At 37.5% G+C, this 27,672-nt stretch overlaps 1 protein-coding gene across 1 annotated transcript in view; it reads right to left on the bottom strand.

Annotated features, from left to right (window-relative positions):
• Positions 1-27,672, bottom strand: part of LOC111154452 (contactin associated protein like 2) — a 2,043,877-nt gene that overhangs the window by 1,319,608 nt on the left and 696,597 nt on the right. The window contains exon 3 of the mRNA XM_022514057.1: positions 17,651-17,844. Within this exon, the coding sequence (XP_022369765.1) occupies positions 17,651-17,844 (194 nt within the window). The remainder of the gene's footprint in view (positions 1-17,650; positions 17,845-27,672) is intronic.

Below are 27,672 nucleotides of genomic sequence, written 5' to 3'. Positions count from 1 at the left end.
GTACCCTACCTCCACCTGTCCATGTAGGCACCTACCCTAGTTGGCTGCTCTCTCATTGCCCCTCACATGGCACCACAGTCACTGCTCCTGCAGTCATTTATTTTTCCTTATTTTGTTTTATCAACTCTCTAACTTCTTCAACACATCAGCAGTGAATGGGAAAGAGCCAATTAAACATGCCAGTATAGATTTCAATGACCGCTTTAAGAGTACATGTTTATGTGTTCTTACAAGGTGTCTGGTTTTGAAAGAAAATCCTGTTAAAACAATGACAAAATTAATGTCTCTAATACTAGATTTTCAGAAAAACTAAAAAAAAATTAACTTTTTTTTTTTACATAATTTCAAGCTTACAGAAAAGTGGCAAGAACAGAGTCAGGGACACTGTAAGTCCTTTTCTTTTCTTTTTTAAATATTTTATTTATATATTTATTTATTTATTTAGAGAGCACGTGCACCAGGTGGTGGGGGGGGCGGCAGAAGTTGAGGAAGAGAGAGAATCTCAAGCTGACCTCCTGCTGAGTGCAGAGTTCAATGTAGGGCTCTATCTCATGACCCTGTGATCATGACCTGAGCTGAAATCAAGAGTCAGATGCTCAACCTACTGAGCCACCCAGGTGCCCCTGACTTTTAGTCTAAGACTCTTATTTAGAGTCCCCAGTTTTGCTCTGAGCTGTGTGCTTTATCCTTCCTTTTCTCTCTCCCTCTCCCTACACACACACACACACACACACACACACACACACACAAACACACACACTTTCTTTATCTGAACCACTTGAGAATAAGTTACATACCATGTCCATTTACTGCCAAATATTATAGTGTACATTCTCTCAAAATAAGGACATAAATCAGTAAGTGTACAGTTACCAAATCCAGGAAATTTAACATTGTTATATTTAATCAACCTCCTTTATCCCAATTTTGTCCACTGACCCAGTAATATTCTTATAGTATTATTTTTCTCTCCAGGATAGGATCTAGATTAGAATCTCATAGTTGATGTTGATGTCACTTTTAACCTAGAGCCATCCCTTAGCCCTCTGTTATATTTAATCATATTGACATTTTTTGAAATTTATCCTACCCTCCCACCCTTTTTTCAGTAAAATGTCCTCATAGAGTATTTCTCATTTTGCCTTTTTTTTTTTTTTAAAGTAGTTTCCATGCCCAGCATGGAGCTCAACTCGGGACTTGAACTCATGACCTTGTGATCAAACGTGAGCTGAAATCAAGAGTCACTTAACCAACTGAGCTACCCAGATGCCTTACAGTATTTCTTACTTTGAATCTGAGATATGTTTCCTATGATAGGCTCTATCCATTCATACATATTTAGTGGGATATCACCTGTACTGTGTTGGGTCTTCAGCCCATCACATCTGGAGGTCCACAACGTCTATCTGCTTCTCATTGGTCATCTTTATTTTGATCATCCACTCAAGATGTTATCTAGTTTCTCTTGTATAATTATTTTTTTCTCTATCAACTGACAAGTAATTCTTCGGAGATACTTTAAGACCATACAGATATGGTACTCCTCATAAAAATATTTCCTATCTCCTAGTTTTAATGACCATTGATGTCACATGCTAGAACTAATACTTATTATGATAGTTGCAAAGTGATGGCTTTCTACCGCAGCACACCTTCCACAGTTATCACGCAAAAGTTGGTTTGGGGGTAGGAAAAGAATAAATGAAACAAGATGGGATCAGGAGGGAGACAAACCATGAGAGACTCTTAATCTCAAAAAACGAACTGAGGGTTGCTGGGGGGAGGGGTAGATAGAGGGTGGTGGGGTTATGGACATGGGGGAGGGTATGTGCTATGGTGAGTGCTGTGAAGTGTGTAAACCTGGTGATTCACAGACCTGTATGCCTGGGGCTAATAACACATTATATCTTAATAAAAAATTTTTTAAATTAATTTAAAAAAGTTGTTTTCCTATCAAAAGCAAGAGCCTTCTCTCCCATTTCAGTTATCTATCTAATATCTGTCTATTGTTCTATTACCTATAATCTCTGTGCATTTCTAAATGTTTGTAATTCATTACTGTCCTTAAATATTTTTATGCTCAAATTGTCCAGATTTGACCAATACAATTTTTTTTCAAGCTGGCCCTCATGTGCTTTTTTGTCATTAACCATCATTTCTTTCCACCTTTCATTTTGACATAAAAAGATGCTTCAAAACTCAAGTCAAATCTTACTTGACCAAAACCTGATATAATTTCTCTAATCGGATCTGATCCCTTTTAGAGGATAATGATATTAGTAACTAAGGTCTGCTCTAGGTATATTGACTGCTACTGGAATGTCTTTTTTCTAGACCTATTTAACAGTCTGAACTAGAAAAAATATATATAATATATATACATACTGTATCATATATATGTATATATACATATATGTATATACATATATACACACATGTATACATATATATATATACACACTATAATCACAAGTATGTATAGGTACATATTCACACACATGTATTTTTAAAAGGGCTTCCTTCTTGTTTTCTTCCATTCCCCATTTATTTATTACTTTCGTTATAGCGAGAATAACAGCTCCCAACATCACCATCATATTTACTCATTTGTTCAATCTAGAATACATTTAAATGTTTCCAGAATTGCTTCAATCATATGTACGTTTTCTCATTTCTTATTTCTCACATACAAGTCAGCACACCGTAGGTGCTCTTTGTACTTTTCCTTTTCACTTAATATATCCAGGAAATCCACCCCATATCAACTCACAGAGATACTTCTCAGTTTTCTTAACAGCTCTAATGTACCCATTTTGCAGAGATAGCCTGTTTATTCAAACAATCTCCCTGTAGCTGGTCATATTGGTAGTTTCCAACATTCTGTTGTTACAAATGGTGCTTCAATGAAAAGCTTGTATATCTGGACTTCATGTCATTGGAGTTGTATCTAGAAGTGAAACCGTGTGCTGAAGATTAAATGCATTTATATCTATGATGTGATCACTCTATTCGCATTTTTTGGCCCATTTCTGGGTTTCCTCAATTTTAAATGGGAAGACATTTTAGACATGGAAACTTCCTCTGTGATTAGTAATATCTGTCATACATAGACATCAGTTACATGTGTAAGAGTGAAATAAATTTACTAACACAGACATTCATCTTGCAAGCGGAACAAACAAGAAACAAGCTCGGAGTAGCTATAGATTGGCTTAATCGCGTCCCTATGATCACTGCTGTATATAGTGAGGTCTGCTTTAGATGTACTCATTTCTGTGCAAGAAAGGGGCAGTGAGAGTCAGACATGATGTTTCTTTAGAAATACACTCTTCTTTAGAAATACACTCTTCATCAGCAAATAATAGATTGTGCTATCCCCGGTACCCATGTGTTGAGAGGGACTAGAGTCCCACATACTCACATAAAGGTTGCACTCACCTTAAGACAAATAATTCCCTTATATGTTGCGAGTAGACCTTTAAGGCCCTTTGCCAACTCCCCTAGTTCTTTATTCTCTTTTGTCTGGCCCACTAACCAGTGCAATTATTTTTGGCACTAGAGAGGAATTCTGATAATAGTTCCCAGTTTCCTTCGGCTCCTATTCTCACAGAGCTGGACCTTGATTTCAAGTCTGATTATATCGTCTTCTAAGACTTACGTTGAATTTCTATGAACATAAAGAAAAGTGCACATTGGTATATGGCCTGACAAATTTCCACAAGTGTTACCAGCACGTAGCTCAAGAAAAAATTACCAACATCCCCAAAACCTCCCTCGGTAGAGAACTTCCAGCCACCACCCTCCTACAAGGGAAACCACTACCCAGATTTCTTACAGCATAGGTTTCCCTGTTTTTGCCTTTTGGACAAATGGTAACATAGAATATATAATACATTTTTCTGTGTTATACATCTTTTTTGCATAGACTTCATAAACTATACTGTTACACTGATACTCGGTCTTTATGAGGTCAGAGATCTCTCTATACTGTGGCCAGATTGTCTTCACTGACCCAGGGCCCACCTCACATTCAAGTTTGCAAAATATATGTGCATTTGATATTATTGACCCCTTAACATTTCACTCCACATCCCCAAGCTATCCCCAGGTGTGACGAGAAAGGAAGCTTTGCTGTCCTAATTCGTATCCCCAGCCTCCCTTTTACCTCCTCGCTGTTACAACTTCTGCTATATTTTCTCCCCTATGGAAATCTTAAAAGCCTCTCATGTGTTCCTACAAATACCATCTTGACACTTAATTTCTTTCAATAGATGTAGGTATGTGCAACATACATTAGTATCCATTATATACATATAAACTAAGAAAATAAACATTGTTCATGAAATATGCACCTAATTATATACTATTATTCTAATGTCCACTAAATCTCATAATTCAGTCAATCTGTTAACAAATATTTACTACGGATGTTCTCCATGCAAAGCACTAGCCTAGTTGGTGAGACCCAACATATAACAAGACGAATAAACTTCTCAGAGAACTTACATATGATCACCCCCCCCATTATATTTCCTTAAATACAGTATAATGGTGAGAGTGAAGATTAGGGGGACACAGGAATCAAGGGCCAAACTTGGTCCCTTACTTTTCAGGCTCTTGTTACAGCATTTCACACAGAAATTCCTCATCAAGTCAGGACTCAGTGAATGGCAGTTAGTATGAGCAGTGGTGTTTGATCTTAGTCAAATGTTGAATGCTTCTGCACTTCAACAGAATCCAGTGAAAGATAGATTTGGTTCTATTAATTACCACAGATTTTATATAACTTAGGGGAAGATTAAGAGTTATTTTTTGTAGGGGTTGAGGACGGGTATGTGTCTCTGTGTGTGTTTTATTTCATTATCACTTACTCTGGGTCCAAACATAAAATTCTCTTAGTAATTTCTTCAGTCTTTGACTTGAAACTTAAAAACGGACATATTGACATTGCTGCATATGATACATAAAGCTAAAATGTAACTTCCATCTATTACTATTCCAGGAATAAAACTGTCAAATTATAGATATTTAACCATACACTGACCTTACTATCTAGCAAGTCATGAGGACAAACCCAGTGGAAATATCTTCCAGTATTACAATCACAAAATCCTTTCAAAGGAAAGGAAACTTACGTATTTTTTCAGTTCTGTTATCAAATATTTGTTTGTGCCAGGCTGAATGCAAACAGCCTGAATCAGTTTATGATAAATTTGTCTTTTTCTGCTGCTCTAGGCCATCCTATACAGCTCTATTTTCCACTTTGCATACTGTAACAAAACTGAGAAATACACAAACAGGACAGTTGCCCTGTGAACAGAATGAACAATGGGGATCACTGAGTGCCTGAGATAAACAGGACCTCTGCCCTGCCCTTCTTTCGTATCTGAGATCAGGGGGCTGTGTTTCTTAACCTTCTCTGAAGACTCCTGAGGGCAACTAATGAAACCCGTTGTTTTCAGATAGAGACTATTATAATCCAAATGGAATTAGCAATTACATCTCAAGTTTCAACTGGAGAAAGGTATTTTATTTTGGGGAGAGCTCTTTTTTTTTCCCCCTGATAGAAGAAATGCCAATAATTCCTTAGAATGCATGTTTTCCAGAATCTGGTTTTTAATTAATATTATATCCCAAGGAATTAAATGATGTCTATAGTGTCAAATGGTGTTTATGGCCTTTAGTTCAGAATAAAGTGGTATGTGAGGCTGAAAACTTGGGCACTTTTTAAAGGCAATCATCTTTTCATGGGGTACAGTGAGGGGTTGGTTCACTCTGTTTGCATGGTTTCCAAAAGCGTCTTTGGCTCATTTGCCAACTGGGAGAGAAGGATTCTGAAAATGTTTCTTTCAAGTTTTGCTTGTAAACAAAATGCAGAGAACCATGTAAGTACTCAGCAACCAGTCTCTGATGGTTTGACCCAGGCATCTTCCCTGAGTTTTTTAGGACAGTTGCACAACTCCTCTCAGAAGCCACTGTCTTTCTCACTGAGGCCATTTTTTCTAGGATTTTATTTATTGATTTGAGACAGAGAGACAGAGATAGTGAAAGAGAGCACAGGAGGGGAGGAGAGAGAGAATTAGGCTTCCCCCTGAGCAGAGAGCCCAACGTGAGACCCTGGAATCATGACCTGAGTCAAAGGCAGACCCTTAACCAGCTGAGCCACTCAGGCACCTACACAACACTATCAGTCCTGCAGTGGTAACAAATAGGTTTTAATGGCTTAACTTTATAAAGTGCTTTCCTAAAAGTTATGTGTTGCTGGTTGACTTGAAACCCTCTAAAATTCACAAGTTGAAGTCCTAACTCCCAGTACCTCAAATTGTTACCTTGTTTGGAAACAGGGTCATCACACATGTAAGTAGTTAAGATGAGGTCACATTGGGGGAGATTGGGCTCTTAATCCAATGTGACTCCCAACCTTGTACACAGAATGGTGTGGTGTATACCTATACCGTTTCATGCATGTGCCTCACATTACAGTTAAAATGTGGTGGTCAGAACGTTTCTTGCTTACTGTGAGAGAGAGCTGAGGGGAGCCATGGTGACGGGGAGTGTGGTGGTGAAGGTGTCTTTAGTTAGCCCAGGACTCCAGGCCCAGCTCCACTGCCAATTCACCATGTGCTCCAGGGAATGCACTACCTTCTCTAACTTCTTAAATTTGCATCTACGAGATGGGCTTAGTAATATCAATAATCTCCATCATTTAAGTTATTTGGAGATTAAATTAGATTAAAGCGTATCAAACACTTAATGAACCCTCAACTATGCTGGTTGGCCCTTACTATTTATTAATTCGTGCAGGTAGTGTTCTGCATGGCTCTGCCGAATGACAGGACGGTTTTTGCAGACTTCACTACGGTTGCCTTTTAATAAGGTGGGAAACCATTCAAATGGCAATAACAATAGTAGACTCACTGTCTCATCAAAACACACCCGTGAAATTCATGGGAGAAAAACAGATGTTTATCTCAAATAACCTTTTCATTTGGAAGAGTGATACAATTTTTCTAGAAGTAGAAGTCTATACTTTACTCCCCCCCGACACTCCCAAAAAGTCACTGATGGTAACTGAGTGAACTGGTCAGACAGCTTACCAACACATCTTTCTGCCAGCGTGATAATACAGCCTATAATTAAGCTAGTTTATTCAAGCAATCCAAATTTATTTGCCAAGACATTTTAAGATTCTATCAGTTCTTTCTCAAAGTCAACATTGACTAAATTAATTACTTGGAAAAATTGGCCATGTAAGTGACAAAGGGTACAGACAACTTCAGGGTCACCAGGGGCACATGTATAGTGAGAGCTGCCCAACATGACCAGGCTTTACTTACAGCCATTGTCCTCATAACTTGATTTTAGAGTTTTTGAGGAAAGGCTCATTGAGACTACTCACTTGAGGTCTTTAAACTGCTTTTAATACAGTGTTCTATAATTATAAATGATAATAGTAATAATAATGCTGATAAACAATTAGGAGGGAATGAGATGAGAGGACGATAAGATGAGCATATATATATATATATATATATATATATATATATATATATGGTGCACTGTTCCAAGCAATTTGATTAATTCATCCAACTCACAAAAACCCCACAAGATAGATACTATTTTATCCCCTTTACAGCTAAGGCAACTAAGGTCTATGAACGGTTGATGAACATGGTTAAACATTCACTGTTACTAAGTGTTGGGAACAAAGCATTTGAAGCCCAGCGCCAGAGCCTGTGCTATCTCATTCTAGAAATCTTGTGTATAGTCAAATTGTTTTCATTTAGCCAAAATAAGCAAGTGGTTATTATAATAAGAATGCTTCTTGACAAACCAAAAATAGGCATTTGGTTCCCTATTGAGTACTGGGGTCAGTGTAACTGGATTTGTAGCTCAAGTATAAGTAATATCACGTCTCTTAACTTCAGTGCATTTATCTCCAGAATGAGGTACTTCAGCTCAGTTGTACACTCGGGAGCATCTATTATGTGCTTGGCAGTGAACTCTGCATTGTGAGTATTACAGAGATGGGCCCTAGAAGACACCAATGCTCTTTCAACATTGGATAGTTACATGATATAACTTCAACATTATGATCTAATCCTTTAGATTGCCAAATTTTAAAGAAAGTTCAGATTTTTACACGTTTGTGATAAGAAAATTGGGAAAGATATGATGACATATAATGTCTTACTATCCATTCCTATCTGTTTCAGTAGAAGATTCATCTGCTTCTCTTGTCTATATCACCAGTTCCTCACCTTCTTAGCAACTCAAGAAACCTTGGTTGACCATGACGCTCAACCACTCTGAATGAGGCGTGTGTGTGTGTGTGTGTGTACCTGTGTGTGTTCCTAGGACAACCTGGGCAAGCCTCTGTCCATTAGGACACCTATAGTCATAAAATAAAATTATAAATTTATATACTTAGCACAACCTCTAGATTTTTCACCCCTAGAAGGCAGTGACTGTATCTGGTTTATCTCCAACCCTCAGTAAACAGTAGGTGCTCAGTAAGTGCCTTTTCATCAAAGCTTATGCTCTTTTCATGGTAAGTCTGCCTGCAATTTGCACTGCAAATTCTTTTTTTTTTAAATTAAATTTAATTTTTTTCAGTGTTCCACACTTCATTGTTTATGCACCACACCCAGTGCTCCGTGCAATTCGTGCCCTCCTTAATACCCACCACCAGGCTCACCCATCCCCCCACCCTCCTGCACTGCAAATTCTAATTCTAATTCTGCCTTCTGGTTTGGAGACTCAGGGGCCAACTCTAAATCTTCTTCCTCTCTAAGAGCTCCTCAAAAATGAAAAACAACATACTCTCTCTTTAACATATACATGCATCACCTGTGAATATTGCTAAAAGGTATATTCTGATTTTAAAGGGATGGGGTGGCTCCCTGAGAGTCTGCATTTCTAACAAGGTCCCAGGTGATGCCGTTGCTGCTAATCTGGACGTATCTCAGGAACCCGGCATTCAGAGTGGTCTCTCACTCTGCCTGCCTTTTCTTTCCACTTTCATGGCTAAGCAGCATAATCTGTTTTAGCTAATACTTATAAGTCTGTTTTGTAATCTGCATATCTTACTCTTTTGAGTTACCCTAAGAAGATGTGGAGGAGGACTGCAGACAAAAACAGGTTATTTCCTGGATTTCCAAAGTTAATAAATGTGAATTTATTAAACTAAGTCTAATGAAAGCATCATGGTCATATTTTCACTGATGTTTAATAAAGAAACATATCTGAAAGAACTGCCCAGGGGTGCCTGTGTGGCTCAGTTGGTTAGAACTCTGCCTTTGGCTCAGGTCTTGATTCTGGGGTCCTGGATCGAGCCCCATGTCAGGCTCCCTGCTCAGCGGGGAGTCTGCTTCTCCCTCTTCCTCTGCCCCTCCCCCAGCTCCTGCTCGCTCTTTCTCTCTCTCAAATAAATAAATAAAATCTTAAAAAAAAAGAACCGCCCAGACACAATTTGTACTGCGATGCATGAGACACCACGTGACAATTAATAGGATCATGATTCAAATGGCATAAATTAAATTAGCATCCTCAATTATACTTAAAAATGAGTTATTAGTCATTTCAGGCTGAGAAGCACAGATGTAATACAATACACATGCCAATATGTTAATACAGAAAAGCTGTTATATAGTGAAAGTAACAGGCTATTTTGAATTTTCAAGGACAGATCCAATCCAATATTATAGCAATGCATCTGGAAGCCACAAATTTATATAATATAATGATAACTGAGTGGTTAATATGCGCCAGGCATTGTCCTAAGCTCTTCACATGGCTGTTAATTTAATACCAATAATCTCTATTGAGGTAAAAGAAGTAAGTAGTATTATTAGCTGTATTGTAGAGGTGAGGAGATTTAAATACAGAAAGGCCAAGAAATCTCCCACAGTCACATAGATGTCTGTGAAAAGTGGTTCAATTCCAGAGCACACCAGTGAGCAGCTACTTTCTCTGCCTCTCAGGGTCCTGCAGCCGTATAGGAGCAGGATTTATGACGTCTCCTTTCCCTCATAGAGACATACTGTTATTCCTTTAACTTCCTCTAAGTGGAGAAGAGACACTCATCACAAGTCACATTATCCATCATTATCATTCAAGATATTTTCAGGTAACTATCTCCAAACACCTTCTATAAATTTGCATTCACTTGGATTCATTTAGCCTGATGTCACCTAAAGCCCACCTTGGTCTAATAGGAAAAATAGTATCTCCATTACTTGAGTCCAAAGCAAAATAAAACATCTGGTGATACCTTTTTTGTTTTTTTTAAAGATTTTATTTATTTGACAGAGAGAGATCACAAGCCGGCAGAGAGGTGGCGGGGGTTGGGGGGGAAGCAGACTCCCTACGGAGCAGAAAGCAGGATGGGGGGCTCTAACCCAGGACCCTGAGATCATGACCTGAGCCAAAGGCAGAAGCTTAACTCACTGAGCCACTCAGGCGCCCCCATCTTTTGATATCTTGATGCTTAATGAGAACACTTCCTCTTTCAGATTGGCCTTCAAACAATCCAATATACTTTTAAAAATTCAGAACAATGACTACATATATCCTATCTTAACTCATATATGAAAAATACACTACACTGTGAAGAATCATATACTGCTGAAAGTCAGAAGCCATAACATATAAGATCATATCATTTTCCTTTACCTAACAGTGTATGTCACTACTATTAATACCGTCTTACTTTTACCTTCCAGATTTTTGGGGAAAAAAAAAAAAAAATGAAACACATAACCACATTGGCTAGAATGGTTCTTAAATATGTGTATATGTGTAGAATATTGAATGGCTCACAAATTGATGCAGGACAAAATCCTACGACCTCTTAAAATGAGAATTTCACAATACAAATGTGTATTTAGAAAGGTGATCAAAATTCACTCCTAGAGGCATTATAGTATATGCAAAAGGATCTGGAATATCCACTCAACTTATTAAAATTCATGAGATCTTAAAAATATCGCCCAGCCTAAGAGGGGTGTAAACAGAAAAATGTATTTCACAGAAATAAGAAGCTTATTCTAAATGCACCCGGAAATCATTTTTTTTTTCTATACAAGTCCTAAAGATGTTTATCCCATTTATATCGAGGGTCATTTTAGAAATGGTTTAATGCAGATTATTCTGATGTGCCTTATTTCTCAATGAGTTATCCATAAAATTGTTTTGAATGTGCCTTTCCCCAAACAAGTGATTGCAGCCACAATGCATGCGCATACATAAACAAATTAGGGAAATTCCCATCTATTGGCAAAAACTTAGTGCATCAGCGTCCTACGTGAGGACAGGAATGTTATCAACTGATAAAAGACAACATGAGCAAGCAAGAGGGATGGTTATCTTCCTCAGTTTCAAAGGCAGGGAAAAATTCTAGGTTTGTTTGAAAGAATCTAAGTATACTATTGAACTGTGAAATAGTTATGTTTTACATTTATAACTGGAACAGATTTTGAAGTGATTCGGAAAATTAGTGCAACCACTACAACAAATGGTTGAAAATATAGGACAGAATAATCCATTCATTTTTTAAGCAATCTCCCCTTTCATGGCTCATTGGACACATGGCCATCATTATGGTAACAAATAATTTGTTACAAGCACTGCAAAGGCACTTGGCACAGAGCTAGGACTACTAGCCACGCTTTACGTGCCAGCTTGCTCTGCACTGTCTACAAACGGCCACTCCATTTGTTGATGGGAAGATACGCCAGAGGTCTGTCCACATTCCCCTTCCCACTTAAGTCACGTTTTCTTTGCCTAAAGTATTTTCAGATATTTTAAATCATGAATAAGAGGAAACAGAGATAGAATGCATCTGAAAAGGATAGACAGGGACTAAACTCTCTGAAAATTATCATCACAGACTATTCTCACTGAAAAGAATTATGGCCCTGGTTTTGAATACAAACTAGAATGCTACTAATTTTGCGGAATGCTTCTAATATAGGCTATTGATAACATACGTGTTTCTAAATCTTCATAACTTGCAAAATTTCTTTACTTACATAATCTCATGTAACTCTCCTAAGAGGCATTATTCTCATTTCTCAGATTAGGAATGGGAGGTACAAAGTGACTTCCCCAAGTTCATAACCCAAATATATGAACCCAGATACTTGAATTCAGACCTTTTAATTTTTTAAAAAAATTATTTATTTGATCTCAGAGAGAGAGATCACAAGTAGGCAGAGAGGCAGGCAGAGAGAGAGGGGGAAGCAGGCTCCCCGCTGAGCAGAGAGCCCGATGCGGGGCTCGATGCGGGGCTCGATCCCAGGACCCTGAGATCATGACCCGAGCCGAAGGCAGAGGCCCAACCCACTGAGCCACCCAGGCGCCCCGAATTCAGGCCTTTTGAATCCATATTGTTGGTTTCACTTTCTGGACACCTGGCTGTATGTTAACCTACAAACACATTTTAGGAACTTTTTTTATTTAGATACAAGTTGCTAAGATACGTGGTTAAAAAGGAGGTAGAGAAGATATAGTCAAGCTATTGATTTGATATTCAGAAAAACAAAGAATTTAATGCATTTATCTGCTATTATTTGCTTTTCAGCTTTTTTAAATGTTTCAAATTTGTTAGAAAAAATGAAGTTTTCTGTGTGAGTATGTGTATGGAAAAAAGCATGTACGTGATCCAGGTTTTTATGCTATCTAGTAAATTAATATTCTATTTAATATTGCTTAGAGACTATGAACTCATATATTCCTATATTCTATCCTATATTGATAAATATGTAATGGTGTAATTTAAATATTAGAAACATTTCTGTTCTGTGGGATTCTCCAGTTAATATATTCAACAGTTACTGATCCCAGTTTGATACCTGCCTACTATGAATGAAAGGGATAAAAACCAATTTAAAATGTCATTAGGAATATATAAGCATTTGCTCATCATTTAATAAAAAAATTTTAAAAAGAAGAAGAAAACCTACATTTACAGTACAGGTAAATTTGTGGTATGTTACTATTCTGCAAAACAATAATGGAAGGTAAAGAAGGCATTCACTCTTAATACCTCAAGTGCCTATTTTGGCTCCCAATATCTGCATTCAAAAACGGGTAATTGAATTTCCCAAGCAAAACTAAATGCAGCCTCATAGCAAAAATCTGCTGGAATTATTTAATGTGATGCTGAATGGACTTTCGATAAGAAATGCTCATACAGAATATTACCTGTCTGTCCTACAGATATATTTAGGTAACCAGAAAACAACTCAAGAGCAGTATGCAAATTCGATTTTCTGGACTACGTAAACGCAATGATTTCTCAGGGGTGTGGGCAATTTTACCAATCTGCACAGATTTTTCTTCTCCATTAGAAAGAAAATTCTGTCAGAAGGAGATGGCATTATGGATAAAGTATAAAGAATTCTATTATGCCTCCTATTATCAATGAGGAATGAGAAGGTTTGACTGGTTAAGCACATTTAGCCATCACATCTTTTAGTATGAAATATTCAGTTAAACCATTCTTCAGGAATATTTTCAAGAGCAATTATCATTTCACAGTCATATTCTAAAGTCAGATTAATGACTTTAAAATCTTCTAAAATCCAATTGTCACAATTTCTCGTTCACATGCTTTGTTTTTAACTTATTTTAACATTATTCAATTGTCATAAAATAAGTCAGAATCTCCATATGGATGTTTAATAACAATTTTATAATAAAATTAGTTGTGTTGTCCATCCCTCCTATAATTATAGAAAGAATACCATTGGCATTTGTTAAAAGCAACACTTAAGTGATTGAATTTCCATTGCTTTGCCTTCTTTTCAGGTAATCAATCATTTTAGGAATGGGTAGGGTAAACATCTTTGTAACTGTATCAGCTTAAACGTTTTTTGGCTATCTGAAACTTCCCACCATACAGAGTGCTGTCCATCAAACAGCCATCTGAATCTATGTCAGAAATCTTTTTCTTTTTAAAAGATCTTACCTATTTTTTTTTTTTTTTGAGAGAGAAAGAGACAGAGACAAAGACAAAGACAGAGAGAGCATGAGCAGGAGAGGGGCAAAGGGAGAGGGAGAAGCAGAGTCCTCAATGAGCAGGAAGTCCAATGCGGGGTTGGATTCTAAGACTCCAGGATCATGACCTGAGCTGAAGGCAGATTCTTAACTAAGCCAACCAGGCACCTCCAGGAATCTCTTTTACTTAAGTGCAATATACATTACCTTAAACAGTGGTTGGATTAAAAGAAAATTTAATATTTAATTACATTTTTCACAAACTTATGTCCAAAGTGTATTTTTTGGTCAAGACTTGAGAATGCTAAATTTTAATCATTTAACGCATGTTAAAACAATCTCTAAAGTACTCAAGAATTTTTAGACAACAGTGAGTTTTATTTCTTTTATAATATATCAAACCAAGGGACTATTTTTCACATGAATGAGGGTTAAACCATTTCTGTCATAGGTTATTAAAGGAATGTAATCATTATATTGTAGGCTTAGTGGCACTAAAAATAAAACATTTCACAGTATGTAGTTTGTATCTCAAACTTGTTTTGATTTCTGAAATTTCATAATTGGTTCACTACAGTTTCATCTAGAAATAATCACTCATCACATACTTATTTTTAATGAAAAAGATAGGATTTGAAAGGAAGAAACAAAAGGAACACCAGAATGGGAGAAAACAGAATATACATCCTTAACACCATGGAAAAGGCAGAGAGCTGTGCCTGGAGATGAAGCCTACCTTCAATGTGTGTGATTATTTCCATTGTGCGGTCCTATCTCTCTCACTCCACGCCTGGCATTTTATGTAAACCCAGAGAGTCCTAAGTCACCCCAGAAAATTCGACCTTTCTCAGCTCTTTGAACTTATGTCTCTGTATTTAGTCAGAATGAACTATCCTTAACTGCTTAGTATCTGATAAGTAACTTAAAGCCCAAAGGCCTCTGCATTTTATCAGCTGTCTGTATTACTACTTTCGTGCATTGTGATAGGAGAGGATTTGACACTCTCACTCATGCGATGAAAGCCTCACAAAAAAGGAAATGTGGAAGATTTTTTGGAGTCTGGTTTGTAGCCCTCAAATAATATCACCAACATGTTAATCTGCTTTTAAGAGAGTTAGAAAATAAGGAATGTTCTACTGGAAGCATTTGTGATCTGAGCCTTAATTGTCTACTCACAGTTGATTGGTCTATTTGGTCAATCTCTTTCTCTCTGCTAAAGTTTGAGGAAGGTCTTTTCTAATTTTCTATTATTTGTTTGTGTCTCACAATAAACTTCCTCTATGCCCACCTTACCTATGGGCCAAAAAAACAAACTAAAATATGGTTCCCCAAGTTGGCTGTATGTTACAATGACCTGAGGAACTTTAAAATCCTTATGCTTAGGCTGTACCACAGACCAACTAAACCAAATCTTTGGGGGTAGGACCCAGACATCCATATATTTTAAAGCCCTCTAGGTTATTCTAGTGTATGTCCACAGTTGAAAATCACTTTCCTACAAATTGGGCTTGAGACTTTGAATCATCTTAATTGTAAGATGAAGACTTTCCATAAAGAGACATTATCCCTTCTCCCTGCTTCCTATAGCTTATCCATCTCAATATACAACTGCTTTTGTCCTACAATCATGGCTTGATAAAAGTTATTCCTAAAGAACAACTCTGGAGGACTTTTTTTTAAGGTAGATTCCTTACCCAACATAGAGCCCAACACAGGACTTGAACTCATGCCCTCAGATCAAGACCTGATGCGAGATCAAGAGACAGATACTTAACCTAAAGAGTCCCTGAGGTGCCACTGGAGGCCCTTTTATTACCAGAACATTATATCCTGATTTTACAGGACAGTTATGATCAATGGATACTTCTGTAGAAATGACTACCTACCCAAACTAGGAGCTCTAAACTCTGTCAACCCACAAAAATTACTTGAGGATTTTTAAAATATAAATTCTCTAAGAGTGGGCCCTGATCCAGCTGAAAATTCCTAGTGCTCTACCTAATACTATGAAGGACACAGCTTAAAAAGTGAACATCCTCTTACTCCTTCTTCTTTTCTCTTCTTGTTTAAAATTGATGGCTTTACCTGATTTTGGTTATGGATGTTTTTCAAAATAATTAAACTAAGGTAGATTCCTCAAAATCTAGTATTTAAATGAATTTATTCAAGGGTGCTGAATCCTTGATTGGATACACACAACTTTCCAATTTAACAGGTATTTTTAGAGTGAATGGTTTAAACTATTTTTCTCTCATAATAAAAGAATAAAATGAATACAGAACTGTAATAAGGGTCTAAACCACTAATACAATAATTATATACAATATATGATATGGGACATTTCTTTTCTTGTCATATATCATTCCTCCTTCTTCTCTAAATTATATTCTCATAATTTCAATACTTTACCTGAGTTGAAGATCTGTCTTCAAAAAAAGTTATCATTATCATTCATCTAATTTCTACTTCTATGATTCAGTTTAATTGATCTGGGTGTACCTGGAATCCTTATTCTCTAAAAGTTCTTTAGGTTATTCAAACGGATAGCCCAGATTGAGACCCACTGACCTTAACCTTGGATAGAAACTGCAGGCAGAGGAAACTATTTGTTCAATCAACAAGAATGAATGAATGAGTGAATGAATGGCTTCCTTATGGCTTTGAATAGGTAAATATTGACAAGTGCATATACCTCAGAGTGAAGACCAGTAATATTTTGAAACATTTAAAACTGTTTAGGGAGGAGATGTTCAGTGTGGTACCTGATGTGCACCAGAGCTATCGCTGGTCTTCCATTTGGTTTTTCTTTAAAAGAAAACCGTTTTTTCTACCTTATTTTTCACTTTATACATAAATGGTCAGTAGCACAGTGAACAGTACTTCATCTGAACAGTCCTGGATTAAAGCAAAATAAAAAAATGAACTTGCTTCTGGCAGGAAGTAAAATGTTTCAGAGTACACGGCCCCCTGCCCAGTGCCTGTCAGTTCATCCAAGCCCTATTGGCAGTAGACCTTTTCACATGTTGTCCTTTAAAGATTCAACTAAATATCTTCAACAGAAACAGTCTGAGGCAAGTAAGAGTGAGAGAGAATAAGGAATGAAAACCTAAGTCAGGAATTTTTTTTCTTTCTATTTCATTAACTCACGGTCCAGTATTTTGGTACAATTTGTACCATTTCAGATCTGTACTCCAGACAAAAATATATTAACTTGAAATGTTGTGTTCAAAGAAATTCTACTATTCTATTATCATTAAATTATTTATCTAACTTTTTTCCCGCAGGTCTCCACAGTTTTATTAGGAGATGTTGTTTTCTGTGAAATATACCAGAAACCAGGGAAAGGGCATATCCACTTTGCAAGATAAAGGTTTTCATTTCTGCCACTTAGGAACGGCAGGGGCTGGGGCAGGGTGCACTGGAATTCAGACCCATTTCCCCACTTTTTGGGCTTCACTCACATTTCTTTTCTTTGTCAGCAAGCACCAGAGAACACAAACACAAAGACAAGAAAGAAAAATGGAACGATCAACCTTCAGGCAGGCCACACCCAACCTTCACCTCCCCAGACTGCGAGCCAGGACTTGGAGGGGCTGGGGTCACAAATCGGCCGCTCAGTTCTGTGTTTGCCTTTCTGACAATGACTCACCCAGATGTTCCCATCCTGATGACAGGGCTTCCAGTTTCTCCCAGTGTCACTGTACAGCATGCGGTACTGGGTCACCCAGTCTGAGCTGCTGTATCTTCCTTGGGTTGCAATGGCACTGATCTGCTTCCGATTGCCAAAGTCAACCTGAAGCCATTGATAATGGTCACTGTCAGATGGAGACCATCCCCCAGCACCTGAAGAAGGTCGAGGCAAGAGAGGAAAATGGATATTTAGAGTTGAAGCTCTACAATTGACGATGGATTATGCCACATCTTTCAATTGGCCTTAGCAGTGCAACATTCTATAGATACATTATGGAATGTCCTTGATAGATGCCACTGGGACTTCAACTAATATTCTTCCAGCTGGGTAACATTGATACTCTAACCTCTTTATAGTGCAATTATGTGCTCATTTTCTCCTGAGCAAATGTCTTCATAATTCCTCAATTAGATCTTATTAGTCAAAGTCTAATTGGCTGAGGGCTGATCAATTTACCATGAATTCTTCAACTAAAAATCATAGGAAAAAAAAGTAACGATTTATTAATTCCTCATGTGAGGTTTTGTTTGAGTAGATTATAAATGAAACAAAAACCAATTATATACAACTCTAAACTGTCTTTTGCGTTAAAAAGTTCAGAGTTCGAAGAATACCAGTAGTTCTAAAGATGAGGTCTAATCTTACCTTAAGCTGCATACTCATACTTATGAGAATGAATATGAGAATATGTACTCAGGTATTATACTTGCTAACACTTAGGAGGCATACAACCCATGGCTCTTGATAACCACATTTTGAGGAAATCAATTTCAGTAACTAAATGAAATAAAACTTCTTTTGGTAAAATATAAAAATTGTTAAATAATAAAAGCAATTAAAAAAATAACATTAACATAGGAAAAAATACTCTTAGTTTATACCACTATATAAAATAACTATGGTTGCATGTAGATATATTATGGAAAATATGGCATAATGCTTAGTGCTAAGGGGAAATATAATTTTTTGAGTGAGTCTGGCTACTAATGGGAGTAAATGGTCAAAAAGTATTCAAGAAAGTATCCCATATACAGTATATCTGTATCTGTATCTATCTGTCTATCTATATAGTACTTTGCAAATAAAAAACTTAAGTGACAATAAAATAATTTATTCTATGAGGACTGTGATAATAGAAATCATTTTGCAAATCATCAGATATATCATTCATTTAATGATGTTTACATGGCTTGTTTCTACTTTCAGCTATGATAGAACACCTCTCCTGCCATAAAAAAAAATCGCAAAATTACAAAATGTATAATTCCTTTGTAGGGGTTAGAAAATAGACAATACAGGATCCCTGATCCCAAGAGAAGATGAACAAATGAGGTGACCCCTGCCAGCTTCCTGACTTTCTGCCTCATTCACTTTCTGGATTATGGCACATGAAAGAGCATCCCAGAGTACAACAGTGTCCTTGAGATGGAGATGTATCAAAATCAAAGCTCCTGAGGAAGCTGGCTTTGGTAGGACAAGTGCAGGGGGCAGCTGTCAAGAGGAGGAGCTCTGGAAATCTGCACAGGAGCACCAGTGAGCCTCTAGACTCTAGGCTCTGTATGAATTGGAAGCTGTGTATTTGCAGACCAAGACTCCACAAGACCAGGGAAAGGTCATTATGAAATGAACAACCACCAAAGGGAGCCCAGGGCTGGAAGTAGTCTAACCTCACACCGGAGAAGATTGAGAGAAGTCGTCGAACAAGGCTAGGCATTCAGCAGACATGTCAGAAAGATTAGACTAATTTAGTCCTAAACCAAAGGCTACTCTGGGCACATCTGAATAAAGGTTGGTAACAAGCCTGAAAGACGACCAGTCTGACCAACAATCAAACCAACTCCTCGCTCAGATGAGACTCGACACTTCATTAAGGAAGGCCGTGAAAGTTCAGAAGCTCAACAACATAGCATCTATAATGTCCAGTATAATTTTTTAAAAAAATATTAGACGCTTGGGGGAGCAGGCAAAAAATGACCTAAACAAGAAAAAATTCAGTCAACAGAAATAGTCTGTAAATAACAGAGATGATGAAATTAGCTGACCAGGACTCTAAAACTGAGCTTATAAATTAGTTCCATTCTTTGAGAGAAAAATATAAAATGTTGAATGAACAATATGAGATATTAATGGGGAAAATATCAACCAAAGAGAACAAAATGGAAGTCTCTGAAATATATATAAATATATAAATATAAATATAAATATAAATAACTATATAACTATATATAAAACTATATATATAACTATATAACTATAACTATATATATATATATATAAAATTGGGGGTGGGGCAAGGAAGAAAATAGAGGAGGGAAGAGAAAGAAAGAATCTTAAGCAGGTTCCACACTGAGCATGGAGCCTGATGCAGGGCTCAGTCCCACAATCCTGAGATCATGACCTGAGCCAAAATCAAGTCAGTCACTTAAACAACTGAGCTGCTCAGGTTTTTCTCTGAACTATTTTTATACCTGAAATAAAACATGTACTGGATAGGCTTAGCAGCAGCTTAGAAACTGAGAAGAGAACATTAGTGTACTTGCACACCAGGCTGCATAAACCATTCGAATGGAAGGTCAGAGGAGATAAAAGGCTTAGAAATGGACAGTGCTCCAGTGGCCGGCAGGATAATATTAAGTGTCCTAACAAACAAGCAAATGGAGAACTGAAATCAGAGAAGGTAAAGATTGGGGGCAGAAAAAAAAATACATTTTTTAAAAGATTTTATTTATTTATTTTAGAGACAGAGCTCACAAATGGGGTGGGGGGCAAATGGGGGGTTTACAGAAGCAGAGAGAGAATCCTAAGCAGACTCCACATCAAGCCTGGAACCCAATGCTGGGCTGGATCCCAGGACCCTAAGATCAGGACCTGAGCCAAAATCAAGAGTTGGACACTCCACTAACTTAGTCACTCAGGTGCCCCTAGTTTGTTTATTTTCAAGTGAGCTTGATGCCCAGAGTGGATCCCTAAACAGGACTTGAATTCATGACCCTGAGATCCAGACCTGAGCTGAGATCAAGGATCGAACATTTAACCCACTGAGGAACCCAAGCACCCCTAAAAAATACATTTGAAGAAACAGTGGTTGAAAATAGTAAGCCCAGCTATCTGAGGAATTCAGAGCTACAAGCGGGATCAATACAGAGATAAACACACCAAGTCTCATCCGGAATCAAATGGTAAGAAAAACAGTGCTAATGAGAAATATCTCAAAAGTAGCCAGAGGGCAATAACATCTTAGCAAAAACAATGCAAAACAAAAGACAACAGAATGGCATTTGAATGAATGCACTGAATGAATTTGAATTGTGCAGCCCTGTATTCAAGTATACTAATGTTCTCAGTTTCCAAGCTTTTGCTAAACCCATGCAGTACAGGTTTTATTTTAGGCATAAAAACAGTTCAGAGGGAAGCCTGGGCAGCTCAGTTGTTTAAGTGACTGACTTGATTTTGGCTCAGGTCATGATCTCAGGATTGTGGGACTGAGCCTTGCATCAGGCTCCATGCCCAGTATAATTCCTCTTGAGGAACTTCCTGGGTGAAAAAGAGGCACTGTATCCAAGGGCATGCCCCTTCCTGGGGTTGTACACTTGCAGTGACCGGTCCACCAGGAGTTTGAAAGAGCAGTCCTTCCGCCTGCCCCAACTTGGGAAAACTGGCGAGTCATGGTGGTCTGCAGAATTGGTCGAAGCCTCCACTGAGACTATATTGCATCTCACCTTCTCCTTCTGCCTCTTTCCACTTCATCCCTTTCCCTGCCACAAGTCTCCATCCCAAAAGTACTCTCTAATGAATTCCCTACATGTTCTTCTCCATCTTAGAATTTGTAACCTGGGGAATCCAGTCTGCAATATCTCCTTGGAACCACTCTTCTGATAATCTCACTAACAATGGGAGTTACTTGTCTCTGTCCGTGTGTGTTATCTATATGCTATTTTTCCCCTATTGTAGTATCTAATTTTCCTATAATCATCTATCATCCACATACCTACTTTACCTAGAATTCTGTAAGATGTTAGAGGAGCTGTAGATGAATTTCTGGGATAATAACATACCCCATCATCAAGAGATTATAAATATACCTTCTTATCTGTTAGATATATTGTTCCAAACTTAGGGGAAATTCTATAGCCACCTGCGTAGAAAATTCTATGTATGTATTACCAAAGCATTAAGATGATTTGGTCACTGGGGTAAATATGAAATTACTGCAATTACTGAAGAGGGGCGAATGTAAGCAATTAATTGTCCAGTAAAATTAGAATATTTCTCATAACTAGTCCTCAAAAAAAAATTCCAGTATAAATTTTCTCAAGTTACTCATTTTTTACTGCGTTGCAATTTTTTAATAAGGAGGCAATTAACATACCGCTACTTAATCCCATTAATCTCACTACTTCAAAAAGTAGAATTTAATGTCAACTTTAAGGGAAGCAAAATTCTAAAAGAAGGGAAAATATAAGTTAAAAGTTATTTCTTTGCAGAAGTACACGTGGAGAGAATAGTGATTAACCTCAAGGGGAGGGCAAATGTCAGGCTTTCATGAAGAACGTGGTAGAAAGATCGATGAAAAGTTTCCTATTTTTCTTTGATCTATAAAGCAGTGTAATTTGGGGAAGTTGATTACTTTGTTCATTTAGCTTGTGAAATGTGTAGCCTCTATTGATCCAAGGATTAAGGATGATAACTCTTTCATCACAAAAACCTCGGGAAAATGGTATATAAGAGAGAAGTGTTCCCCAACATATTGCGGAGAGTATGAGAGAGCAAATGCATTCCCAATGGATGTTGCGATAGCTCAAAAGAAAAAATCTCCAAAGTTGAAGAGAAGGTAGAGGAGGTAGAAATAGTGAATAGTCATGAACTCTTAGTTTCTAAGAGGACAACACTAACTCTTACTTGGAAATAACAGAACCAAAAATATCAGCTGATAACTAGTAAGTTGTTAGCATGAACTGAAAGATGTGCATTTATATAAAACTCTTACCATTCCCTAGACAGGAAGAATGCTATTCCCTCCCTTTCTTTCTCTCCCTCTCTTCTTCCACTTCCCTTCATCCCTCCCTGTCTTCCTGTCTTTCTCTTTTTTCTTTTTTTCCCTCTCTCTCACATGAATATACCCATTGTGTGTGTGTGCATGTGTGCGTGTGTATGTGTATGAATTATAAAGATACACAGTGTTTATAGTGTAGTGTCCTACTCTACTGGAGTTAGTTGAGTGAGAAATTATAATAGAGAACCTGGAGAAATGGATGAAACTAGTCTTCTAAACTTACTGAAAACTTATAATTAATAATGACCATCTCTGTTTTATATTTTATAAACCAGTACCTCTGAGAGAAAAGGAAAACTTAGTAGGTGTTTCAAGAGAGGGCTTGAAATTTCTTTTCTAGTGATAAAGGTCTCCTGCCTAAACATGATGCCCAAGTGGGTGGCTGTAACACCACCAGAGATTATAAGCCTAGATTCTAATTTAAAAGAAAAAGGTAGAAAAATTTTCTCAATTAAGCATAGTACTACCTTTAATAACTGGTTGAAAAATATGTATCAGATGAAAAGAATAAATGGAAGATGAGACTTTCAGGCAAGATCGTATTAGGAGTTCTGCCTTGGAGGCTTCCTTCTGCTCCAAATACATAGTATTTTTAGATAAGATAGATAAAAAGAAAATTGAAAAGACATAGCCAGGATAAAAAATAAGATAAGCATCTCCATGCACAAGAAATGCAACCCAGGGGCACCTGTGTGGCTCAATGGGTTAAAGCCTCTGCCTTTGGCTCAGGTCATGATCCCAGGGTCCTGGGATCGAGCCCAGCATCGGGCTCTCTGCTTAGCAGGGAGCCTGCTTCCCTTCCCCTCTCTCTGCCTCTTCTCTCCCTACTTGTGATCTCTGTCTGTCAAATAAATCTTAAAAAAAGAAAGAAAGAAAGAAAGAAAGAAAGAAAGAAAGAAAGAAAGAAAGAAAGGAAGAAAGAAAGAAATGCAACCCAAATGCAAGGTCATGGGTAGGACCAAAGCAGAGGCTGGCTGGGTCAGGTTCTGGGAATACACAGAGGCAGCATCCACCAGCTCCTGGGGAATACTGATAAACATAAGTCTCTCCATGTGTGTCAGAGAAAGGAAGCCTGGGTCAGGGCTGAAAATTAAGACTGGCCCAGGACTAACTTGCTTGGGAAACAAGACTAAAACAGCCGCTTACTGACTTAGAAATATGGCTTTAGAGACTGTACCCAGAGAACTCAGAACACAGGGAGCATCTAGGTGCCTCAGTCAGTTAAGTGTCTGCCTTCCACTCAGGTTGTGGTCCCGGGGTCCTGGGATGGAGCCCAGAGTTGGGCTCCTTGTTCAGCGGGCAGTCTGCTTCTCCCTCCTCCCCGGCCTCCAAGTAAATAAAATCTTTTTTAAAAAAGGAAGAAAACAGGTATATATGAGCTCAGCACCACTGACTCAGTGACACACTTATGATTCTCTAATAACACGGCCAGACAAAGGCAAAAGGTCATCCATGTAACATGTGGTTCTGGACTGGGTATGTGGGAAGCTGCACAGAGAAAGTCACAAAACTATCAGGCAGAAAAGGAGGTGAGAGACAGAGTCAGAGAGAGCCAGAGAGGCTGGTTATCAATAAGAGTGTGGAAACCAAAATTTCAAATCACAGGAAAGAAAACAAATGCCACAAAGTCAGATAATAAAGTCAAAAGTTCAATGGAAATTAGCTCCAGATATAAGAAACATTAAGGACCAGTTGAAATAAATATGTCTCAGGTTTTCAAAAATATAAAAGTAATATATCCATTAAAAACAGCAGTAATGATCAGATTCAACCAGGGAAAATAAAGCATTTACAGACAGATACTACAAAGAACCAAAAAGTGATCTTAGGAATAAAAAAGTGTAGTCATTCACAGGGAAAAGAAAACTCCATCAGAGGAAAATCCACAATTTACATATTGCCTGAGAAAGAATCACTCAGCTGAAAGGTAATATTGCAGGATTCACACAGAAGTCCATATAGGAAAAAACAAAACACATTAGAATTCAAGAACTTTGGCTTTTGACCAAGGTGGAGTCATAGGGATTGAATTTACTTTCCCACCCGAAACAATGAAAAAGCAGTAAAAACATATAAAATGATAGTTTGCAAGACCATAAGATATGAGGCCATCAAGGGCTGGAATCTCTGAGATACGGAACAAAATGAAGTGAGCCCTACTTCCCAGCTTCGTATCTTGAGAGAGTTTCCAGGCTGAGGCATCAGAAAGAACCCAGGCAGAACATGGTGGAATCCTTGAGTTGAAGAGAGAGAGCTGTGAAACCAGGTGGCTGGAGTCAGAAGCAAAAGAAAGAGCAGGGGAACCTCCTCAAAGTCTTCAGTTGAGTAATGATTAGCATACATGTATGGAGAAACTACCCAGAGCTGAGCAAAGAGTCATCTGAATGGAGGAAAGTACTTCTTTGTACTACTTACCATATGTTCCCACCATCCTCTTCCTAGGTATTTTCCCAAAAGAAAACAAAGCCTGTGGACATAACAAAGTCCTGTGCACAATGTTCTTAGCAGCCTTCCTTGTAATAGCCCAAAGCCAAAAGCAACTCACATGTCCATCAACAGATGGGCAGATAAACAAATGATGTATATCCATATTGCAGAATACTATTCAGTAATCAAAAGGAATGGCCGTTGATACAGACTACATGATTAATCTGAAAATAAAGGACCAAAAAAAGTGCATATGGTACAATTCCATTTATACAAGATTCTTGGAAAGGCAAAGTGACATATAGGAAGAAAAGCAGATCAGTACTTGCTGGAGGGAGGGGAAAATGGGTTACAGGGACGCCTGGGTGGCTCAGTCAGTTAAGCGTCTGCTTTCAGCTCAGGTCATGATCCCAGGGTCCTGGGATCAAGCCCTGCATTGGGCTCCCTGCTCAGCAGGGAGTCTGCTTCTCCCTCTCCCCCTGCCTGTGTGGGGTGCTCTCTCTTTGACAATAATTTTTTTTAAGAAGAGGGTTACAAAGTTGCAAAAGTAACCTTCCTGGGGTAGTGAATATAGTCATCATCTTGATTGTGGTGATGGTTTCATAGGTGTAACATATATAAAAGTATCAAATTGTATAACTTAAATATGTACCTATTAGTGTATATTAACGATACATCAATAAAGTTGTCAAAATGTGTAGAAAAGGAGAATAAAGATGGAGTTTCAATGATAAGTTTAACAAGTTCTAGAATAAAACAAATACATGGAATATAAACATTTGAAGAAGTTGTGATTGAAATTTTTTCAAAATTGAGAGGAAAAAAAGTCATGATTCCACAGGTTTAAAGAGACCATCTGAACACTGAAAACATGTAGTGGAAGAGTATTATGAAAAGTGTATTTTGAGGTGCAAATGAAAGCTTGTCTAAAATAATAAGACTGATGAGAGGCAATAAAAAAATAAAGTTTAAGTAGACAATTGAGAATTATCTCATTGATTAAAAAAAAAAAAACCCAGCATCTGAAGAAGTGCAAAAATTTTCCTGCTAATGAGCTCAGATATTATTTACAGTGGGACATAAACAGCTAGAAGGTGTGGAGTCTGACCTACTTAGAAGAATTAGGTTAGACTTCAACCAAATGTAGATACTTGTTGATCTGAAGCCAGAAAAGAAAGCCCTAGACCTTAATTAATGTCTGTTGTGAGCCAGAAAAGTGAAAATGGCAATGCCACAGTCTATTCCTAAAATATGGGAAAATTAATGCCTGTATAATGTTAAAACAAGAGTATGAAAGCACATTTTGAAACAAAACAAAAAAGAAGAAGTGATTTTATCAGACATTATTAGATGACAAGACGACAGAATGACTTGTCTCCCTTTTCTATTTTCTCCAACGAAGGCAAGAGCTTTCACTTCATCCTGGGAGGGGCAGAACTAATAACTGAGTACAGGAATTATCTCCTGTGACAAGGTAGGACATAAGCAGAGAGGCAGAGCTGCTTTAACTTTTTTGAAACATTTAGCCTATATCCCAAAGCACTGGCATTATTCACGCATCTAACCTAGCTTCTTTCATATTTATCAAAGGAGCTGCCAGGAAAGTAAAGATAGCCTCCCCCCCCACCCCACATGCACACATTAAAAACAAGGGACTTAGTGAATCTAGAAACAAAAATAGATAGGAAAGCTCTTCTTCAAAATCTGGCATGTGGGTTATGAGCATTTAGAACTAAGGAGAAATGGGGGGTTGCTGACACTGGAGGTAGTATTGGGGGGCTATAAGGATTTCCTTTTTGAACATGTTCTTGTTACTAGAACACAGTAAATTCCATAGATATATGCCTAACTTGATTTTAGCAGAGCATTTGGCAATATCTGATAAATATAAAATGGCAGAATGTGGTCTGGAAGATAACAGTTTTGGGAGCACTCAAAATTGGTTAATAATTATGCCCCAAATATGTTGATTAATGACTATGTCAACTTGAAGAGAGCTCCCTAATGATGTGCCACAGGCTTTCATCCTGTACACTGTCATTTTTAATATTTTTATTATCTAAGGCATGGAAGACATGCTTATGAAATTTATCAATTACATAAAGCTGGAAGAGAGACCTAATAGGATAACTAACTGAATTATGATGCAAAATGTTCTTGACTGACTGCAAATCTGAGCTTGTACCAGCACAATTTGCTTTATCATCAGTAATAAACCAAGATGGCCATTACGAAAAAATGCATTATCCATTTCACAACTAAGGTGTATAATGCGTGGGAATAAAATTGCAACCTTAATTTACTTTGTGGAAAATACAGTGTTGAAATGATGGCATCTATAGTACCATATATTTGCAGTATTACATTCAAAACATTTTTGATACATTTTTATTAAGGTTTTACATGTAAATAGAAAAGTTAACAAATCACAAACATAGTGTATTAGAAATGATCTCAACAATGAACATAATTGTGTAATCACCATGCAGATCTATAAAGA

Source organism: Enhydra lutris, unplaced genomic scaffold (assembly GCF_002288905.1).
Source record: "Enhydra lutris kenyoni isolate GAN:26980312 unplaced genomic scaffold, ASM228890v2 scaffoldscaffold37, whole genome shotgun sequence".
In the NCBI taxonomy this organism is placed as follows: Eukaryota; Metazoa; Chordata; class Mammalia; order Carnivora; family Mustelidae; genus Enhydra; species Enhydra lutris.
The sequence above is the reverse complement of the archived record's forward strand: the minus strand, read 5'-3'. Positions and strand labels throughout refer to the sequence as shown.